The sequence below is a fragment of the Helianthus annuus genome, chromosome 6 (assembly GCF_002127325.2).
Source record: "Helianthus annuus cultivar XRQ/B chromosome 6, HanXRQr2.0-SUNRISE, whole genome shotgun sequence".
NCBI lineage: Eukaryota > Viridiplantae > Streptophyta > Magnoliopsida > Asterales > Asteraceae > Helianthus > Helianthus annuus.
The window spans coordinates 129,934,519-129,957,544 of NC_035438.2; the positions used below are offsets into that span (position 1 = coordinate 129,934,519).

Sequence of the window (23,026 nt, forward strand, 5' to 3'; positions counted from 1 at the left end):
TCAGGTGGTATTCTCTCTTGTGTATAGTTTGTACATATTTTTGGTTTTATGTTGGTTATGGTTGGGAGGATGGGTGGTGTTTGATTATGTGTTGATTGTTGGGTTGGTGTTTGTTGGTGGTGTCATGTTTAAAGAAGAAAAAAAAAACGTAAAAAAAAATATAAAATGAAAAATACAAAAAGAAATTTGGGGTTTGAGAAAACCAGCTTTTGTTGATGGTGATTGAGTTTAGTGATCAAAGCCTCCCAAAGCCATACATTGGGGTCAATGTATCCCAAGTGTGGGGATGGGGGGAAATTTTGAGGTTTTTGAAAAATTTTGAGCCAAGCGAAATGATGTGAAATTTTGAACGCCCTAACTTAACCCCAAGTTGATGCACCGGCAACCCTTGATACTTTTTTTCATTCTTGGTGAGAGTTGTAGCCACACTTGTACATAAATAATTGTCTTTGATGAGAGTGGCTACGGGTGGGGGTGTGTTAGAACTTGTGCTTGAATGCGATTTGAATCCTTAGTTAAACATGAATGTAGAAAGGATAAGGGCATTAGGTAGCCTCGTCGTTGGTGTGAGCGAGTGTGGGATTTGGGGGATTGGACCTCATAAGTATATATATGAGCATGGTAGTGAGAGGGGCGGGGGTTTGGACATTTAGTTGCCCATTTTGTGCCTGTGAAGCTTATCATTTGTTTCCCCTAGCTACTTCCTTAAAATTTACCCAAATTTGACCCGGTCTTATAGTATTAGTGATAGTATTAGTAGTTTTGCTAGTTTGAAGTAGATATGGTTAATGCGTTATCGTATGGTTGTTTGTTTGAAAAAAAAATCAAATCAAAAAAAAAAGAGAAAAGCAATGAAAAAAAAAGGGGGCTTAATTGTCTTGTATATAGTAGTGCGTTTGTTTGTTAGTTTATTTTTGTTTGTAATAAAAAGACCGGGTCGAATTTTCGCTACTTCATATATATTCCATTTCCTACCTATACACCTAGCCGCGTTACAACCTTGAAGTCCCTTTGATTTGCATTCATGTTTGACCCATTGTAGGAGAATGATCGATTTAGGTACAAGCTTATGATTGTGCAACCACCCGTTTGCCTAGTGTGTGTCTAGCTTATCTTTGCTAGTTTTCACTTGTAGCCGAGAGGAGAGAATTTGAGAGGGGTGCATTGCTTGGGTGTTAAAAAGGGGTTGGTAAAGAGATTGCATGTTTTGCTTGGTTTGATTTGATCACTTGTTTTGAAATCATTTGGATGAGTTGCTTGGGACAAGCAACGGTTAAGTGTGGGGATGTGACGGGTGGTCCTTTGGACAACCCTTAAGCATGTTAAAAGACGAAATAATCCTCCACTTAATAGTGTAATTATCTTGAATTAGATAACTACGGTGCTTATGTTTCAGGTGCAGTTTAGGAGCTAAAAGATGGAGTAAACGCAGCTTTGGAGGCGTTGGTGAAGAACGGGTCGAGCGTGGAACACGAGACACAACAAAGAAGTCAAGGAAGCTCACCACCATAAATTACGGTCCTACCGTAATTTACGGTGGACCTGGATTTTGTATTCTTCTCCACCGTAACACAGTTTACTCATGCCGTAAAAGAACCATGATCACCGTAAATTACGGTGGAGCTGTAATTTACGGTGGAAGCTGCGAACCAAAGTGTAACTGCCATCATTCAATCAGTTTTTGAGTGTCTTTTGAGGATCTTTTCATCATTGGACGGTTCTAGGACATCATTGGGGAGATTTTGGAGAACTTGTTGGGTTTGTGAACATTTCTTATCATTCGGTTTGTGCTTTTGATTCGTATGAACAATAGTTTGATTATGATGATGATTCACCGAGCCATGTCCGGCTAAACTCTTCGGTGATCATCTTAGGTGAATGTTTCTTGAACTTTTGTGTGTTTAATTTCTGCATTTCTAGAATGATAACTTGCGTTGCTTGAATGTCATGGTGTATGTTTGATTGTTTGTAGTTTGTTAATCAATATTGCAATTTCTAGTCTTAATCGTACGTTCTTGGTGCCGTTGGCAACCGAGATATCACGGGAAGGGTTAGGGTTGGTTATTGATTAATTGGTCATCGGGAAACAACCTCGCGTTATATAATCCGAGTACTTTGTTCCCTTTTATCACTTCAATCATTTATACACGAGTTATGTCTATGTAACTCTTTCTAGTTGGAATTACACACAATTGTTTAAAGAAACTGAAACCTAAGGTGATCATTGTTCTCTCCTAATTTGTTTTACAACCAACTTTGATTTGAATTAGTATTTAATTTAGTTTTCTAAATCAACAATCCAAACTCTTGAATTTTAATTTCTGCAAGTTAGTATAAGGTTAGTTTAAGTACAAAGCTATACAATCAACACATCTTCCACATACTCCCTGAGTTCGATACCCTACTACCACTATCTATAGTTGTTTGGGGATTAAATTTGCGTGACCCACGACATCACGTCAAAATACGGTGATCATGGTTCTTTTACGGCATGAGTAAACAGTGTTACGGTGGAGAAGAATACAAAATCCAGGTCCACCGTAAATTACGGTAGGACCGTAATTTACGGTGGTGAGCTTCCTTGACTTCTTTGTTGTGTCTCGTGTTCCACGCTCGACCCGTTCTTCACCAACGCCTCCAAAGCTGCGTTTACTCCATCTTTTAGCTCCTAAACTGCACCTGAAACATAAGCACCGTAGTTATCTAATTCAAGATAATTACACTATTAAGTGGAGGATTATTTCGTCTTTTAACATGCTTAAGGGTTGTCCAAAGGACCACCCGTCAGGGGGTAGGCTGTGAAGAGGTTCCTTCGTCCCTAGGTGAGCTGGACAACTGACGGTAAACGTCTGAAGGTCCTTGGTCACTCATACTATAAACTAACAAATTGTCAAATAACGCAAAACAATAATATACAGATATGCATGTATCCATGTAAATTATTTCCTAACATATTGAATAATATTTTGGTGTCAGCAGCAAACTTCTATGGCTGAATCAGTGGCTGTAGCTCTGACACCACCTTCTGTCGCAACCCCCGACCCCTGCCTCGGGAAGCGGGCGGCCGCGACCTACTCAGAGATGGTGGTATCGGTATTTATCAGTTTGGCAGCGGAAATTACATCAGGACCGTAGTTAGGAAATATTTTAGCAGAGTAAAATACCATATTTTTATAATATTAAAACACATGGGAAATTCCCAAGTTTCCATTACAAACATTTTTATAGGAATAATCTTATTTTATTTAAATAAAAATATTTTCTTTATTTAGGTAACTTTATAGCCACTTTTCCAAGCCTCAGTGTTGTCCAGCTGGCTTCTATTTGGCTTTCACATTTTGTTACCTGAAACGCATTTAAAAACATTTTGTCAGTGGGAAATACTGGTGAGTGAATCCCAATTTAATCAAGACAGGTTTTATCAGTTTTACAGTATTGAGGGAGATCTCGCAATTACATTTGTTTCCATCTACTTTAATTACCACCCATGGTACTGCCAACCCGACTTGTGGTCATGTTACTACTCACAGTTTAGTAACAAATTTTGTATACAAAACCCCCCAACATACCGACGATAATTGTAGAATTAGAAATACTCAGTCACTGTTAGTTATAACGTAAAACAATTGAGGTTTTGTAAAAACAGTTTGCAAAAAGGAGGATTACTCACATTGCAACTTTAGGGTTTTTCCTATGATTTTCCTGGTGATTATCTATTAATTACACAATGCACACGTGTTAGTATAATAACCCAATATTTACATTAGTTATACCCTCCCCGAGACAGAACTCCAACGACTACGTCGGGCAGAGCCTCAACAGCCGTTACGGAGCGCTAGATCAATCGAGCAGCGTATCTAATACGTAACCGGGGGTTATGATACTTACAACGAGGCAGAACTTCGTTATTTAGGGGGTATAATACCCGGAGATTAATTCTACTATAGAGAAATTGAGAGAGAATCGAAAGAAATGAACGAATTGGACTGAAGGCCGATGGCCTCTTTTTATAGTGTCTGATTGATACTTCCTCGCGCCCCACGAAAGAATCAACAAAGGGCTACGCGGCCCGCGAGGCCAGCTAGGGTAGGCCCTAGCTTGGCTGAGTCGATCCTAGCTTCCACACGCGTCACGACACGTGGCACCTCAGGGTGCGGCCTGATCTCCTAGCTATCTCGCCCCGCTTAAGAGACCTTAAAGGTTTTCGCGGCCCACGAGCACAACCAGAATTTTGTTTTTATTTTATTTTTGTAAAATTAAAGGTATATAGGGTGAAATCTCGTATACGGGGTGTATTTTAAGGCATATAGGGACCTTCTAAATATATTAGGGGTGTCGAAAATATTTCTGGTGGGTTGTTATAGGCGACATGTCCAACCGCTTGGAAAGGGCAATACCATCGTGGTGACCACGATGGTCCTACCCTAATATTACAAGCAGTCGCGTCTCAAGATTTATGGATTTAGCATGCGTACTTTGGCATGGCCGGTGCGAACAATGACATCGCAGTTTTATAATCTTTGAATCTTTTCGACGATGTCATAGATGGTGTTGCGCCAGATACTTCATTCTATGTAAACGACGTGGAGTATAAGTATGGGTACTATCTCACAGACGGTATTTATCCAGAGTGGGCAAAGTTTGTGAAAACTCTTTTGTGTCCAAATGACGAGAAAAGATTGTATTACAAGAAGAAACAAGCGTTGGCAAGAAAAGATGTTGAGCGGGCTTTCGGTGTATTAAAAATTAGATGGTCTATCATTGTCCAGCCATCTAGGATACTTGAAAAGAGTAAAATGAGAAACATCATGTATACATGCATCATCTTGCATAACATGATATTGGAGGACTCGGGCAGAGCGTTTTGTGGAGAAAGTTATGATGAAGGTAACCAACCAACGAACCCACTACTCACGTACACTCAAAAGAAGTTATCCGAGCGAGGATACGTGACAGGGACACACACCATAACCTTCGAGCTGATTTGACCGGGCACTTATGGTTTTATCGTGAAGAAGGAGTAGACGACGAAGTCGACGAGTGATTTTTTAGTGACATTGTATTTTTTTATTTAAATTATGATATTGTATTTTTTTTATTTATATTATGGCACTGTATTTTTTATTTAAATTATGAGTTTTAAATTAATATATCAAAATTAAATAATGTTTAAATTTAAAAAAAAAATAATTAGGTAATGATGATGAGGGCTTTAAACCATTGCATGCAAGTTAAAGGGAGAGGTTTTAAAGCCCCCATATGAAGTGGCGCCTAAATTAATCTGGTGTGGCGTGATAAAGCCTCTAGAGGCTTTATAACACACTCTCCCGCCTAAACACGTAATATATACAAACTTGTTTTGGTCAAAAATCACAACAAGGATAATGTAACCAAATCTGATTTTTGTGAGGTTGCGTGCTTAGTTTGATGAATGAATATATGAACGGGTATGAAATATAATCAATGATGAGCACAAAGATTTATACGAGGAAAAGACCCTTGATCAAGGAATCATCTCCGGCATAAAAAAACTCGGGTGATGGAAACTACCGATCACCAAATGTATAGCAAAAAATAACTATGATTCTAGTACAACTTCGGAAGATAACAAGCTCAATACAATGATTTGCTAAAGTGTGTATATGTTTCGCGAATGAGTATATGAGTGTTCGGGTAGTAGCTATTGTGTTTCTATTATGAGCTTATTATCCCCTTTTAAAATTAGAAATATCTAGCTAACAAACTCTCCGAAATCCATGCAAGCTTCACACGTTCTCCCTTAACGATGATGACTCCCCTTGCACGTGCCATAATTAGCATATTCCTCCGATATTCCGTATTGACTCAGTTTACTTCACATAATACCTGCAAACGTAAACTAAATACACAAGGAACAATTGTTAAAAAACATAGATAATAATAAGGATCCTTGATCCTCATATTCCCCATTTCCCTGCATTATCCGTTAAGGATCCGTGATCCAAGTTAAATCTCAGGATGGATGATTCTCAGCATAAAATCCATGCCCTAATAAAACTTTACACGGAAAACAGGTGTATTTTACAATATATTATTAAGCATGTCAGCTTCTAGCCTTTAAGCTTTGTGCATTCGAAAACTTTTTTTTTTCTACCATATTCTGAATATTCACATCTAAATCATTATCAACTCAATATTGATAATTTGAACCGAGAAGTAAGTACCAAGCAAGGTTTTTTTTTTAATAATTTATTTTAATTATGTTGTTTGTGAGACTTGAATTCAAGACCTCACTCTTTTAAAGTTTTTAAAGACTTTACCTTTACTAATGAACCATCACTCCAAGTAAGTTTCTAGCATGGCAAACAATCATATGTAAGAATAGAATGTCAAACTTTGGGGTAAGTGTTGGTGAATGTTATGACTTGCTTTGTCCAAGTTATAACAATATAAATTTCATTACATTAAACCTTAAATTTTTAATTAAATAAAATAAATACAAATAGTTATAAGATTTCTAAAATTACCCTTAAGCTTTAGATTTTCATAGGGTATCATGATAATATTCCCACTACCAAACTACGAGTTACACTTAAACTCTATTAACCAAAAAAATACAAACAACCATACAAAATATTTATAAAATGGAATCAATATTAAAACAAGAATAGTTTCATCTATACTTTTATAGTTTCAAAGAATCCACCTACTTGATTTAACATATAAAAACTCACAAGCCACAAAAACATTTATAAAGTTAAAACCTCAATCTTTTATTAGGCCGAAGGCTATGGGTTATAGTTGGGACATGATTCGTTACGTAGGAACATGAATGGAAGGCTACATCACCCTCTTGCCTGATCCACCATCGTTCGTATGGATTAAACTATAACATCAATTGTCCGCTTTTTCATTTTCCAATATTTTCTTTCCTTTTTTCTTTAGACAAATGTAAATTAAAATAAATAAGAAGTTATTGTTTGAAGTCATGACCACACCTTTAGGACAATAGTTTTGGATGGTAGATTAGAAATGTGTAACATGACACTAACGTAAAAGGTAATAGTGATCATGAGAGTTATGACGACACCTTATAGCGTTATAGCGTTGTGTTAAAACAAGAATACTACTTTCATCCACAATTTGATGTTTTCAAAGTATCCACCTTACTTAAATAACATATAAAACCCCACAAGCCACGAAAACATATATAAAACTAAATTACTACATAATAACCTCAATCTTTTATCAAAGCAAATATTAAAACAAGAATACTTTCATCTACACTTTTATGTTTTCAAAGTTAAATAACATATAAAATCCCACAAGCCACATAACAAGAAGAAAACAAATTGCAAGATATTACAATACTACCCCACCCCTTTTTTGTCACTTCAAAGTGGCTTCAAACACTTGAGTTTCTTGATTACCCTTTTAAAACCTCCATCACCTCTCAAAACCTGCATATCTTCATCTTCATTTTCTTCAACCATGATCACTCTCTCTGATTTCTACCATGTCATGACCGCGGTCGTACCGCTCTACGTCGCCATGATCCTAGCCTACGGCTCGGTAAAATGGTGGAAGATATTTACCCCGGATCAATGCTCAGGCATTAACCGCTTCGTCGCGCTCTTTGCGGTGCCGCTATTGTCCTTCCACTTTATTTCAACAAATAACCCTTATAAAATGAACCTACGCTTCATCGCGGCCGATACCCTCCAGAAACTTGTGGTTCTTGGGGTACTGGCCGCGGTGAGCAACCTCTCCAAACTTTTAAGTTTGGAGTGGTCGATAACAATGTTCTCGCTTTCTACGTTACCAAATACGTTGGTAATGGGGATTCCTTTGCTTAAAGGAATGTATGGTGGCGAATCGGGTAGTTTGATGGTGCAGATTGTTGTGCTTCAATGTATTATTTGGTATACGTTGATGTTGTTCTTGTTTGAGTTCCGGGGTGCAAGATTGTTGATAAATGAACAGTTTCCGGGGGCTGGAGGTGCGATAGCGTCGATTCATGTCGATTCGGATATCGTGTCGTTGGACGGACGACAGATGTTAGAGACGGAGGCGGAGATTAAGGAGGATGGGAAGCTTCATGTCACCGTTCGGAAATCGAATGCCTCGAGATCCGATGTGTTTTCGAGACGGTCGCAAGGGTTTTCGTCGACGACGCCTCGGCCGTCGAATTTAACGAATGCGGAGATTTATTCTCTACAGTCGTCTAGAAACCCGACCCCGAGAGGGTCGAGTTTTAATCATACAGATTTTTATTCGATGGCTGGTGGCGGTGGTGGGAGGAACTCGAACTTTGGAGCTTCGGATGTCTACGGGCCTCCTGTGTCTAGAGGCCCGACTCCTCGCTCTTCCAACTATGAAGGGGAAGGGGGAGGGAGTGCGGCAAATAAGAACCGTTTTCATCATGGGGTGTTGGGTGGTAACTACCCAGCGCCCAATCCTGGGATGTTTTCTCCGTCGACGGGAAAACCTAATGAACCGTTGACCAAGAAGGCCAACGGGCAAAAAACAGACGAGGGTAATAATGATCTACATATGTTTGTTTGGAGCTCGAGTGCTTCCCCAGTTTCGGATGTTTTCGCGGCTCGGGAATACGGAGCACTCGACCAGCCAACTACAAAAGATTTAAAAGTTCCCATATCACCCGTAAAAGGTAATTATTTTTCTTAAAAATATTTTTTTTCAAGTATAAGTCGATAAAATGTTACATTTCGTTTTAGGTAACGGAGGAGAAGAGTACGTGGAGAGCTACGGAAATAACAACATAAACATCGAAGGAACGGGTGCAAACATCGTAGGTGGCAAGGCAATGCCGCCGACAAGCGTTATGACTAGGCTAATACTGATAATGGTGTGGCGGAAACTGATTCGAAACCCGAATACGTATTCGAGTTTGATCGGTCTGGTCTGGTCTCTAGTATGTTTCAGGTGCAAATACATGATAACTTTTATTAATAATTTTATATTGTTATTATAAATTGATTGATATAAAAGCTTTATTTTAATTGGTTATTATATATTTTGGCAGATGGAATGTTAATATGCCTGCAATCATAACAAAGTCCATTTCAATACTGTCTGATGCAGGGCTTGGCATGGCCATGTTCAGTCTTGGTTAGTACTAACATAACATTCTCCTCATCCATATTTCATGTCTTGTTCCACTTACATGCAACATCTTTATGTATAAATTTATTATTCTTTTTTTTATCGAAATATATTTTATATATAATTTTACTAACTTATATGGTTAAAGATGTTACAAAATTAATAATAATAAAAGGTATGTATTTTTGAAAAAGAATCTTTCTAAAAAAAGAACCTTTGTAATTTCTTAGGACCATTCAAAATAATATATATATATATATATATATATATATATATTCTTAGGTGCATAATATTCTAAAAGTTAGTTTTATGTCTTAATAAGCATTTTTAATATGGAGTCAGTGTTTAATATGTTTGTTCAGTGATATATATAATTATAGATTGTTCATATATATAGTTTTGATTGAAATTATGAGTTTATTATGTATAAAAGATATTTATTTGATTGAAATTATGAGTTTATTATGTATGAAAGATATTTATTAATATGACACATACATACTTTAATAATTTGCTCGTCACGCGTCAATGATTTTGAAAACTTTTATTCGTGTTGGTAATGCATAACTATTTGAATAAGGAATGAAACCGACATGGGAGTCTTATGTTGTCCGTTTCTTTTTGAATTTTTTGTACGCCTGTTTGTTTAGAATAACAGAATTTATTTCATATTCTTTTTATTATTCTATTTCTAATAAAGACTTTAATATGAATTTAGCTATTTATTCAACTTAAAGTAAGCACCAAAATACTTTAACAAAATAAACACAAAATTCTAAATAGGTCCTTCAAAAAGATCGTGTTTTATAGCTCGCTCAAAATCACTTGGGTTGTTAATGAGCTTCGCTTGAGCCAAAGTAAACTCACTCGTTTAACCTAAATCATTTTATAAATAAGTCCATTTATAGTAAGTATAGTATGGTCCATAAGTCCAGCAGAGACCACTACAATATACCACTACCATATTAGTCTTATTAGTACTTTTTGATTTTATACGAGCTTGAATTCAACTTTTTAAGAATAAAGGAGAAGGGCCGTCCCTAAAGGTTTCTAAATCTAGGCAACAGCCTAGGGCCTTTAAAAAATAGGGCTTCCAAATATTTTAAAAATATTTATATAGCATGTGTATTATGCATTAGACCCAAATAAATAACCAATTTTTAAATAAAAGAGCTTAATTCCAGCTCCAACCAATTTGTAATTCGTATTTAATTTAGGCCGCCATCATTATTTTCACTAACTGTAACATCGTACTTGCCCATTTTGCTCAATTGTGTTGCTGATTGAGGAAAAATTAGACGTGAAACTAAAGGTGTCGCAAGGATAATCTATGTTGGTTAACGGCTATTTTTTATAGTGATCTCTATATATTGCGATTCACTTAATCATTGGTCTCCCTAAATTACTAATTGATACTTTGAATCTTTGAATTTTGATATTGTGCTTGCGATTTAGACTTAGAAGGAAAAAAGCAGAACTCTGATATTTTCTTTATATCCATTCAAAGGGCCTCACCTTTATAGTTTGGTTAGGGCCTCCAAAAACGTTAAAACGACTCTGAAAGGAGTTAGAATGAGTTAACTCGTTTAACTTTATTCGAGTTGGATTGTTGGAATTTAAAATTTTGAAAAACATAAGTAAATAGAATATGGTTGAACATTGAGCAAATGTTTATTTTATATATATATTGTAAAATTATTATTGTGTAAGAAAGAGAAAAAGAGATATTGGAATTAGTTAGGCACGGCGGTGATGATGACTATGATTACTTGCAAAGGGTAAGGGTAGTGGTGGTGGTGGTGGGGATGATGATGATGTAAAGGTGTTTTAGATTGTCGGGGCCAAAAGTAAAAGACTTGACCGATCATGGGTGTCAATGGGAATCTACTTAAAAACATCTCTGACCCCTAAGGTTGCTTTCGTAATTTCACTTTATTATTTTCTTTAGAATAAATGGTTAATATGTCATATATTCTTTTGTGTCTAACTATGCAACCCATTTATTAAACAATTATGTTCTTAATGTTTAAGAAAATAACACGTTTAGTTAAATGTGTTGTGTTAGGAGTCAATACTCATGTAAAATGCGTCATATTTGACATGTTTAACGCAACACGACACGTTTTATCAGCTTTACACCAAAATAACTAACAAGATTGGGTAAAATATGGTTTACGCCAAACATAGGACAATTAAGGGGGTCAAAGACATTTAATTGGTATAAACTAGATTTGAATTTGAAACCACTTCTAGATGGACTTAGCTGTATACCCTTGCGTTAACCTTATCTTGATAATGTATATCTTCTTGTTTATATTGATTATTTACAATTTTATATAACTTTATGTTTTATTTACAATTTTGAATTTCAATGATCAATCTAAAAGTGAATTCATAGTTAAGTGATTAGGGATGATTTGTGTTGACAAACAGGTTTGTTTATGGCATTGCAACCACGAATCATAGCATGTGGAAATTCCATGGCATCGATCGCCATGGCTGTGAGATTCTTTGTGGGACCAGCTGTTATGGCCATCGTCTCTTATCCTGTTGGTCTACGTGGTGTTCTCCTACGTATTGCTATTGTCCAGGTATTTTCTGTCTCTACTTTTAAATAATGATATAATTGGAATTTGTTGTTGTTTTTTTTTTTTTTTTTTTTTTTTTGAAAATATAATTGGAATTTGTGAAGAATTTTCATCAATTTATACCCTTTTTAATTAAAAAAAAAAAACCTTTTAGAATATGACATTTAAAAAAAAGAATGATAGTGAGGGTCATGTGAGAGTCACGTGGGGGCATATCCATGCCTTGATCAAAGCAAAACAAAGCGTGCATTCATTTATTTAATTACACACTAAATCCGACACTACCATTTTGTCTGCCACTCTTCTCATTTTTATTTAATTTTTAATATAACATTAAAAGGATAAATATGCAAGTTACAATAAATAATTGTTCCTAAATAATTATTTTATTGTTGCTATCCAATTCCATGCATAAATAATATAAATTAATTTGTGAATTCCATATATCGTTTTGTATCCTAAAAGAATGTTAATATTAACCTATCATCTATAGAATATAAATAAAAATTACTGTACATTTTAAACTTTAAAGACACGTTTTTCATATAAAAGTAAAAGTTGGATGATATGATGATTTTTTAAAATTAATTTAAAGATAAAAGAAAAACAATATACATTCTCAAGCATTTTCATTCTGTTTTGATCTATTAAAGTGTCTGAACCAAATTCGAAAACATGCTTAAGTTAAATCAACATTAGTTAGGCTATCGTGACATGAAACACTATGTCGTCCATTATTGAACGCTTTAAATACAAATTCATATAATCTTGTATGACTAAACAAGTTAACAACGTCAACGTTTTACATACTCAGAATGTCACTTTATCAAAGTTTTACTAGTTTAAGGGTGTGGTAACATGATATTATTAAAATAATCCTTTATATACTATGTATATTTAAACAAGTTAGAAGGAATTTTATATATAAAAAAGTTGGGTAGGAACTTTTGCATGCAAATAATAAAGTATGTAAAGCTTATTAATGCATAATAACTTGTATTAATGAGTTTGATTCTTGTACATTTATAGTCCCTTAACTTTGTTCTTTTATGATAAAAAAACAAACATGCAGGCTGCTTTACCACAGGGTATTGTCCCCTTTGTCTTTGCCAAGGAGTACAATGTCCACCCTGATATCCTCAGCACTGGGTAAGCTTCTGCTTTTCTTTTCTTTTCTTTTACTTTCACTTTACTTTTATTCTTTTCTTTTTTGCCCCAAAATATATTCCTTTTCTCACCTTTTTACATCAGTCTCTGTTTTTTTTAATAATAATAATATTGGCAAAAGATCAAATACAAATAATCTTAAGATACTAAACATATAAATTGAAGGAAAACTCAAAAAGACACGGTGACATTTTTGTAATTACCACCAACTATCAAACTTACTATACAAATGTGAACTCAACCAAAAATACCTAAAAAACACAAAAAAAAAAAATTTAACATTTTTTTATTAAAAAATCGCTACATTTCGTTAGAAAAAAAAAAAATTTGCTGCTACTAAAAGTAGCTATTTTTTAATAAAAAATGTTAAAAAAATAAAATAAAATAATTTGTGTGTTTTTTTTTTTAGATTTTTTTAGGTTTTTTTGGAGTTTAGTTTTTAGCATTTTAGCTTGGGTGGGGTTGGGGGGTTAGTTTTTTTAAGGTTTTTGGGGGGTGGGGTGGGGTGGGGGGGTTAGGTTTTTTTAAGGTTTTTTTTTTTTTTTTTTGGGGGGGGGGGGGTGTTAGGTATATTTGTAGAGTAACTTTGATAGTTATTGATAATTACAAAAATGTCACCTTGTCTTTTTGAATTTTCCTTCAATTTGTATGTTTAATATGCTAAGATTATTTGTACAAGAGCTTTACCCTAATAATATTATTATATTACTTTAACTATTATAAATTAATAAGGAGTTAAATGCCATTTTAGTCCCTGTGATTTGAGCCATTTTGCCAGTTTAGTCCACTGCGTTAACTTCATCCATTTTTTCTGTTAACCAGAAGGGCGATTCGGTCATTTTATATGGTCGAATTGTCTTTCTAGTTAACAGAATAACATATAAAATGACCGAATTGCCCTTCTAGTTAACAAAGGATGAAGTTAACGCAGTGGACTAAAATAGCAACGGTGAAACCTTTATGGACCCACAGGAAAAAAATGAAATCTTTGGACTAAATTGACAAAATAGCTCAAACCACATGACTAAAATAACATTTAACTCATTAATAAATAACGGAGTCCATTGATTTTTTAGGAAAAATAAATAATAGTTAAGTATTTTAATGGCTTAGAATTACACAAAAAATGTTATTCTTTTTCACAAATTATGTACCTAACCTTTATAGAGATTATTCTACTTAAAAAAGCTCACGGACTTGATGATGCAGAAATAAAGTCATAAAGTCTCAAGGGTCTGTCTGTCTATATGCGAATTTATTTAAAAAAAAAGTTAATAGGATCTGTTTTTTGTAAAATGTTCCCTTAAAATTTGTCACTACTATATACACTTTTTGAATTAAAAGTCGTACAGGATTTAATGTCATTGTCTTAACTTCTTACAACTTTTAACGTAGAATGTTTTATGTAAATTCGGGTAAGCAACATCAAATGGGTGTGGTTTAAAGGGTGCATATAGATTAGTTTTGTTTAATTTTTTTATATTATAATACAAGTTTTCTGGTGATATTATAAGTAGATTAATTTTGATTATTCTTTTATTTAATTATAATACGATTTTGAAATACCAAGTTTCTTTTTGCAGTGTTATATTTGGAATGCTAATAGCGTTACCCATAACGCTTGTGTACTACATTTTGTTGGGGTTGAAATAGACAAGGTTGGCATCATCATAATTCGGTGGAAAATACGTCCATGCTCGAAAGCAGTTGGTAATGTAGTTGTCAGGTTTTTAGTTGGTAGAAATAGAAAAGATGGTGGTCGCTTAAATGAAATTCGTTCCACATTGTTTAGTCGAGTTAATGTTATACGACAAAATGTTAAACTCGAGTTGGGTTAATGTAGTTTATGTATTTATGTTGATTTACATTCTTTACATGTTCAATTGGTTCATCCTAAAGGTGTCAATTTAGCCCGTTTTGTGATAAATCGATTGAATTGGGTTTATGTTTTCCTTTTTTAACGAGTTAACTCAGTTCAAACAAGTTTACAAGTTGTAACTTTAAAACGTATCAAAAGCGCTGTTTGACTCACTTTCAAAACTTCTCTAGGAAAACAACTAGTTAACACAAATTACTTTTATGAAATCACATAAAATTTTGATTAAAAAAAAAAGAAAAGAATAATATCACCAACCCGATAAATTACATTATTTGCATCTCCAATATGGTTCATCCTAAAGGTGTCGATTCAACCCTTTTTAAGGATGAATGGATCAAGTCGCTCTATATTTTTCATTTAACGAGTCAACTCAGTTCAAACACAAACAGGTTTACAAGTGGCAACAACGTATAAAAAGCGAGTCAAAACTCCTCTAGGAAGACGATAAGTTTATAATCACACAAAATTACTTTTATAAAATCACCATATAACTTTCATCAAAAATGGACGAAAAAACGATATCCCGACCCTCTAAAACAGGCGGGTCCGGGTTCTTCAGGCTTGAAGAACCCGGAAAAATAAAAACAAAATGACAATAATACTACAACATTTTCATTTTTCAATCATCTTCAAACCTTTCTTTTCCCTCCCGGTTCGCGGTTTTCATCATCCTCACCAGGAACAAAACTCGGGAGTGTTAATAATGTGTTCAACCGCGAAACCCCTTCAAGGGCAGACCAGTCTTTTCCTGTTTCAGTGTTCATGGTGGATGATGACTCTTCTTCGTGCTCGTTCGGTTTGGCGGTTGATGATGAATCCAAGCCAAGAAACAGGCACACCACCGCACAATCGTCAACTTTAGAAGTCGGGTGTTTGTGCTTCCAAGCGCCAACCGCTGACTCCACCACAGCTTGAGCTGCGCGGGAATGTGATTCAGCGGAAGCTACAATTTCAATCACTTCTTCGTTTGAAAGCACGTCCCAAATCTGTCAATGTATTAAAAGAATAAGAGTTAATTACTGTTTTCGTCCCCGTGGTTTGTCAAAAATCACTATTTCAGTCCATTAGTTTAAAAATTGCGATATCAGTCCCTGTGGTTTCACTTTCGTAACCATTTCAGTCCCTGTGGTTTCACTTTTGTAACCATTTCAACCCATTATTCTGTTAAGTACATGGACTGAAATGGTTACGAGGTGGACTGAAATTGTTACGAAAGTGAAACCACAGGGACTGAAATCGTAATTTTTAAACTAATGGGCTGAAATAGTGATTTTGACAAACCACAGGGACGAAAACAGTAATTAACTCAAAGAATAAATACAAGAGTTAATTACTGTTTTCGTCCCTGTGGTTTGTCAAAAATCACTATTTCAGTTCATTAGTTTAAAAATTGCGATTTCAGTCCCTGTGGTTTCACTTTCGTAACCATTTTAGTCCACCCCGTAACCATTTCAGTCCCTGTACTAACAGAATAAATGGATTGAAATGGTTACGAAAGTGAAACCACAGGGACTGAAATGGTTACGAAAGTGAAACAAGGACTGAAATCGTAATTTTTAAACTAATGGGCTGAAATAGTGATTTTTGACAAACCACATGGACGAAAACAGTAATTAACTCAAAGAATAAATACAAATTCATTCGCTAATTTATAAACCAGTTGATGCGGGTTATGTAACTTATGTTTGATCTCGGTAATAAGACATTTTGGATTTTTGCCACCTCTTATAGAAATGGAGAGATTTCATACCCCGTCGGTTGCAAGGACAACAAACTCGTCTTCTTCTGTAAGGCATCTGTATGAAACTTGAGGGACTGAAATGAGACCGAAATCTTTGAGACAAAAATCCCCAAAAGCACGAGCCATGGCCAGCCCGGGAGAGTCATGGTTCGGTAGCCAAACTCTTGCAACTTCTGGTTCATCTCGTAAGGCAAACACACGTCCTTTACATTTACGGATCCGCTCAGCTTCCTCTGCATCATTTACACATGTAAAACAACAACAAGAATAAACCAACTTATATTTTATGGAATCGGTTTGCATATGATAAAAACCTTTACGAGGCCAACTTCAGTAAAGGGGTGAAAAGTGGTCATGTTCACGGGTCAAACCCTAAAATTTAACACGAACCTGAATATGACACAAGTTTTGACGGGTTGGCACGAACACGGCCCGTTTAACCCAAAACTTTATTTTATTTTTTTCCGCATTTTAATACTCTAAAATTTCAAATTACAACAAAAATACAAATGTATTTAAAATAAGTAAATAACTACACTTCAACTACAAAACTTGATTCCCGTTTCTCCTTTAATTTATAACTTTTTTGGTCATAAAACACTTTTTAAAAAAAGTATAAAACTAATCGCGTTAAACGTGTCAATCCGCAAGCCTGCCAGGTTGACATGAACAAGACCCGTGTAGCAAAATGTTTTCACAGGTGAACCTGTTGCCTAAACCCTAACCCAAACCGGCAAATCCATACTGCTCAAAAGTCCATTAAAAAATAAACAAATAAAAAGATAGAGTTAATTACTGTTTTCGTCCCTGTGGTTTGTCAAAAATCACTATTTCAGTCCATTAGTTTAAAAATTGTGATTTCAGTCCCTATGGTTTCACTTTCGTAACTATTTCAGTCCACCCAGTAACCATTTCAGTCCCTGTACTTAACAGAATAATGGACTGAAATGGTTACAAAAGTGAAACCACAGGGACTGAAATGGTTACGAAAGTGAAACCACAGGGACTGAAATCGCAATTTTTAAACTAATGGACTGAAATAGTGATTTTTGACAAACCACAGGGACGAAAACAGTAACTAACTCAAAAAGGATAAGAACCTGGAAGGTTAGGTTTAAGATCCACCGTCAACTGAACAGGAACACGCGAGTTATCTTTAGCGCATGTACACAACACGGCTCTCGAGTCCCCAATGTTTCCGATTATAAGATGCTGACCCTACAACCAAACAAGAAAAAATATGTGTTTAGTTATAGAGTAAACTACACGTCTACACGAACGGTCCCTATGGTTTACCAAAATTTTAGATTGGGTCCCTAGCTTTCCAAAAGTACACGAATGGTCCCTGTGGTTTGCACTTTGTAACGCATTTAGTCCCCAGCCAACAAATCTAAAGGTTTTAGGAGGTCTAAGGTATGGACTAAATGCATTACAAAGTGCAAACCAAAGGGACCATCCATGTACTTTTGGAAAAAGCTGGGGACTAAATGCGTTACAAAGTGCAAACCACAGGGACCGTCCGTGTACTTTTGGAAAGCTAGGGACCAAATCCAAAATTTTGGGAAAGCATAGGGACTATCCATGTACTTTAAAAAAAATAATCTAAATTAACATATTTTGAACCATCTGACCTGCTTGATCAACGTTACAGCAGTCGTCCCACTACAGAAGCAATTAAAATTTTCATACATACTTAACTCCCGATCCATCACTCTAAAAGCCTTCAAAAATGATTCCTTCAATGTTTGAAAGATTTCAGGGTTCTTATCGATTTCTTCAAACGCCTCAACAGGTGAATTAACGGATGTTCCTTCAGAGTTTAAGCCACCGACGACAATCTCCCGAAGGACGTCATTGGTGTTTTTTAGGTTGACTTCCCAGTGTGCACTTAGCTTCAATGGGAGTGAATCTCTCACCCTCTTAGCAACCATGTGACCAAACGGACCGTGACCGTCGAAAACACCGCAGAACACCGTGTCTGTTCTTGACCCAAAGTTCTGAAAAGTTACCATGTTAGAATACGTATAAATTGCGCTATATTTGAAGTATTGAATTTAAATCAAGTTGAAGTTCATGAACTAGTAAACCAAATTTCAATAAATGAGGTATAAAACATGAAATGAAGGTATAAAAGCTAGAAATATATGAAAATATAAATGGTTTGGTTTGGTTTGGTTTGGTTCGGTTAATTTCGGTTAACCAATGGTACAAAAGGATAACCGATAACCGATTTTTGGTTAATTCGGTGTCGTCGGTTTTCGGTTCAGATTCGGTTAACGGTTCGGTTATTGCTCACCCCTAATTTCATGTACCATATATTATCTAAGTCTGATTTCTATTATTCCGTTTATCGTATCATAAAATAAATTTCAAAATACACGTTCAAACACCTCATATGCGTTTATTCAACCAACTCAGATATAATGATACATATTCACTATATATCCACATGACTAAATGCATACACTAATATGGATATATATATATATATATTTTCAAGAAACCAAGATTCTAGGCCCTCATATTTTAACTGTAAGATTAAAACATCGAAACCACTCACTTATCACAACTAATAGGGTGTTTGGCTTTGTGTTTTGAATTTGATGATCTGAAAAATAGTTTGGATAAATAGATCATGTTTCTTCTTATCTTATCGCTTTAAGGGTTAAGTAATCAGTTTTGTTTCATTAAATATTAGAATAAAATTTCCTAAATACCTAATTCAAGAGACTTCTAGACCTATGTAGTTATAGCGGTCCAAAATCAAATAGCTGTCAAGGGCGCGGTGAGATATCGGTAATTTTAATATCATGCAGAATTTATATACACACATAAAACGTAACACATATATAATATTAATAGTAATATCAAAAGTCAAAACGCAAAAGTGCCAATATTTGAAACATGATCTAATCGTAAGCCATGAAATCTTCCTCAAGGTCCACATCAACCAAGGCATCCAAAATACCGGTCAAAATCGGTCAATAGTGGTCAAATAGCGCCAATAATAGCAGTTCCGCTATTTGACACCGCTATTTTGGGAGAGCCCGATAACCGCTATCCCACCGCTATTGACTGCTTAGTTCTAGACCCATCTTACAAGACAAATACCCTTTTTTTTCACAAGACTGTTCAGTTTGGTCGTTCAAATATAACCGTAAATTTGTCAAATGCTATCTCTAAAAAGTAAAAACACATTATTTGATCAAACACCCTCTAAATCCATCAATTCGATCAAACATTTTATAGACTAATCAATCCAAGATAAAAAAAAAAATAAGTTCTTTAATAGGAAATTAAAAGGACAAACCTCCCAAACGATCATGGCATCTTGATTGGTGCCTTTCTTGCCTTGTTGAGTAAAGAGTGAAGCAATTTCACTAGACCCGTTCAAGAACCTTCGGCTTGCAATTCTATGAAGAAGTTCTTCCCTACGACGATCAAGCAAAGGTGGCCTTTTTCTCGAACTTTTTCCTTTTCTTATTCCGACAGTCGATGTTGGAGAAGTTGGGACAGGGTTCCTGCTTTCTGCAGAAAAGCAGGACCCCATCCTCAGGGCCCTGATAATGCTTAATATGCACTCCAGACCACCCTCCGAAACAAACACGCGATTCTCGATTGTGGAATCCGTTGTAGATCCGTTTGTAAACACCAGGTTCTTGGTCCTTGAAACAAACAAGCAGCAGTCTCAGAAATATGATAATTATTATTTTGGTACCGTATATGATTTTATAACATATTTCTTTAAGTTTTGAACATAGCCAATTTCGATTAAATCACAAAGACAGGTGGGGGTGTAAACGAGCCAAGCTGGCTCTCGCTAAAAGCTCAACTTGAGCTTAAAAATAAGCTAGTTTCACAAATGAGCCTGAGCACAAGCTTCACTTATCGAGCTTAAAGTGGCTTGCGAGCCTACACAAGCCTATTATTTATATAACTTAAATTTAATATATTAAATATTTATCTGAATAATTAATAATTGTTATATATAATTATATTCAAAATAATGTATATATAATAATGTTTCACAGGCTGGAGGGTGTGGGATGGAGCCCCTAGGGGCTTTATCAGGACATGTCAGCGCCACCTAGGATCCACGTCAGCCAGGGGGCTTTATCACGCCTCCCTTTAACTTGCAAGGTGTGGGATGGAGCCCCCGTCATCATTACCTAATTATTATTTTTTTTAATTTTAATTTAAAAATTATTTAATTTTGATATATTAATTTATAACTCATAATTTAAATAATAAAAATAAAATGCCATAATTGAAATAATATAAATAAAAACCATACAAAACCTACGCTTTTGTATTCCACAGAAACCAACTTTGTGACTAGCACTTTCTCTTTGCGTGAAAAAAGGGAATTCGCCCGCAAGATCATTAGAAATTTTAACGAAAAGACGACGGCTCATACGAAACCTACACTTAAACTGACCATCATCATACAACGGATTTTCACAAAAATAATCTTGCATTAGACGTTCATGAGCATCTAACCGATCCCGTTCAAGAGTCGGTTGTCTGGTACGTGATGTAGAGGATTGGGCTTCTTCTCGTAAATAATTAATCGCCTCTTGCGTAATTGCGATAACCATATCATCAAGAACACCGTCGGATGAAGAGCTCGAAGAATCGGATGACATTTTTTAGTTGTGATTGATGTGTGTTTTAGTTGTGATTGGTGTGTTATTTAGTTTGGGATAGGTTTGTATTTATATTTGAATAAAAAAAAAAACTTTTTTTTTTAAAAACGAACGTTGGCAACGGATATCTTTGACCACCCACCTCGATCCTCTCAATTTCAAACCGTTAACATGGTGGCGAGGACCCTATAGCGCCCCTAGTTAAATTTGTGGGTGTGGGTCGATGGCGCCGGGTGGCGTTACAGGGGATGAGGTGGCCTTGGTGGCGCCGCCATACCCTCCGGCTTCATGAACTAAACCAAAAATGTTTCTCGAATTTTGCATATACACCCTGTTGCAGCTATCCTATAATTCCTTTGAAATCAACAAATCAAAACCCCATAAACACAACTCTTTTGAGCTAAACGAAATCAGTTTTAAACATAATAATAATACCCAATTGCAATAATTTAGCTATAAAACCTTAAAATCAACACCAAAAACACACTCTTGAAATCAATCAGTTTTGAACATACCCACTTGCAAATAAACACTACCAACACAACTTCAAACATACCCAATTACAATCAACCACCAAATTGCTTAAAATCAACAACTTCAAACCGCACAAACGCAATTATAATGAACTAAACCATGAATATTTTACAAACCCAGTTGCAATTAAACGAATAAAATAATCAAGACTGCCTGAACCAATCATTTTTATAAACAGATATAGCAGAATTAAATGTATGTACCTGATTGAAGCAAGCGGATCCAAGTTGCAAGAAAGTTGAAACTGACAAGAATCTAGTTGAAGAAGGGCTTTAAAAAGATTCCAAATTTAAGTAGACATTTCAATGAAATCAAAGCTGTTGCCTGTTGGTGATCAGGTGTGCCCTACCCCAGATCGATAATTTCTGATTTATATATGAATGAATGAATGAATGAACCCCTTTTTATATACAAATGTTAACAAGAGATAAAATGGGTTTTTTTTAAGATATTGACTTCGGTTCAACATTGAGTTTTTTCCTGTGGAAAAAATATTTATTAAAATAGGAAATATTTACAAAAAAGAATGTTTTTTTTATTTTCTTTCTTTTACTAATTATATTATAAATCTTTTTTAGTTCAATCAACCTATTATCACTTTTATATTCTTTTTCTTCAATCAACTCATTATATTTATATATATACTAGGTTAGAACCCCGTGTAATACACGGATTAAATAAATGTAATTTTATATATCAAATAATAAAAAATATATATATTTTTAAAACGTCGTTTATTACAAAGGTTGAATAAATGTAATTTTATATACTAAATAAAAAAATATATCTTTAAAAATCTCATTTATTACATGGGTTGAATAAATTTAACTTTATATATTAAATAATGAAAAAAGTTACATTTTTAAGAACCTCATGTATTGAACGGGTTGAGCACATGTTATTTTATATACCAATCAATAAAAAGTTATATCTTATTATATCTTTATAAACCCTGTGTATTATAAAACCTTTGGACTAAACTGACAAAATGACCCAAATCACAGGGACTAAAATGACATTTAACTCTTTACATTATATTAATTTATCTTTAGTATACGTCTTTTGTTAATGTCAACATAAATAATTTTGAAATCTAATAAATATTTCAAAAGATTATATTATCTCCTATACGAATTGTTTAAATTTAATTTTATAATTATCTTTTAATTAATATTAACTATCTATAATTAAGTAGGAGATAGATTAAAGTTTTTCTTTACCCAAAAAAAAGTAGGAGATAGAGATGAGAAAACTAAAAAATAGATGGCTCCAATGAATGACATATATACCAAAGTTGGTTTCTTTTATTATATAGTATATATATATATATATATAATTTATTAAAAGAAATCTTATTTTATAATCG

The 23,026-nt window shown here is 34.7% G+C and overlaps 2 protein-coding genes across 3 annotated transcripts; one reads left to right on the forward strand and one right to left on the reverse strand.

The window, feature by feature from the left end:
• The first annotated feature begins 7,470 nt into the window (after nucleotides 1-7,470).
• On the forward strand, nucleotides 7,471-14,743 carry LOC110865562 (auxin efflux carrier component 1). Its single transcript, XM_022114856.2, has 6 exons — nucleotides 7,471-8,650; nucleotides 8,718-8,925; nucleotides 9,026-9,111; nucleotides 11,539-11,696; nucleotides 12,766-12,842; nucleotides 14,444-14,743. Exons 1-6 carry the CDS (start codon nucleotides 7,471-7,473, stop codon nucleotides 14,511-14,513), a joined length of 1,779 nt encoding a protein of 592 aa, XP_021970548.1. The 3' UTR covers nucleotides 14,514-14,743.
• A 405-nt stretch (nucleotides 14,744-15,148) lies between these two features.
• LOC110865563 (probable protein phosphatase 2C 33) lies at nucleotides 15,149-22,127 on the reverse strand. Of its 2 annotated transcripts, none has more exons than XM_022114857.2 (6): nucleotides 21,864-22,127; nucleotides 19,791-20,145; nucleotides 18,112-18,477; nucleotides 17,581-17,698; nucleotides 16,490-16,713; nucleotides 15,149-15,725 (listed from the first exon to the last, which is right to left on the reverse strand). In XM_022114857.2, exons 2-6 carry the CDS (start codon nucleotides 20,028-20,030, stop codon nucleotides 15,369-15,371), a joined length of 1,305 nt encoding a protein of 434 aa, XP_021970549.1. In that variant the 5' UTR covers nucleotides 20,031-20,145; nucleotides 21,864-22,127; the 3' UTR covers nucleotides 15,149-15,368. The 2 variants fall into 2 exon arrangements, with proteins under 2 accessions (XP_021970549.1, XP_035829897.1); XM_035974004.1 differs by lacking the exon at nucleotides 21,864-22,127 and adding an exon at nucleotides 21,683-21,857.
• Between the last annotated feature and the right edge of the window lie 899 nt (nucleotides 22,128-23,026).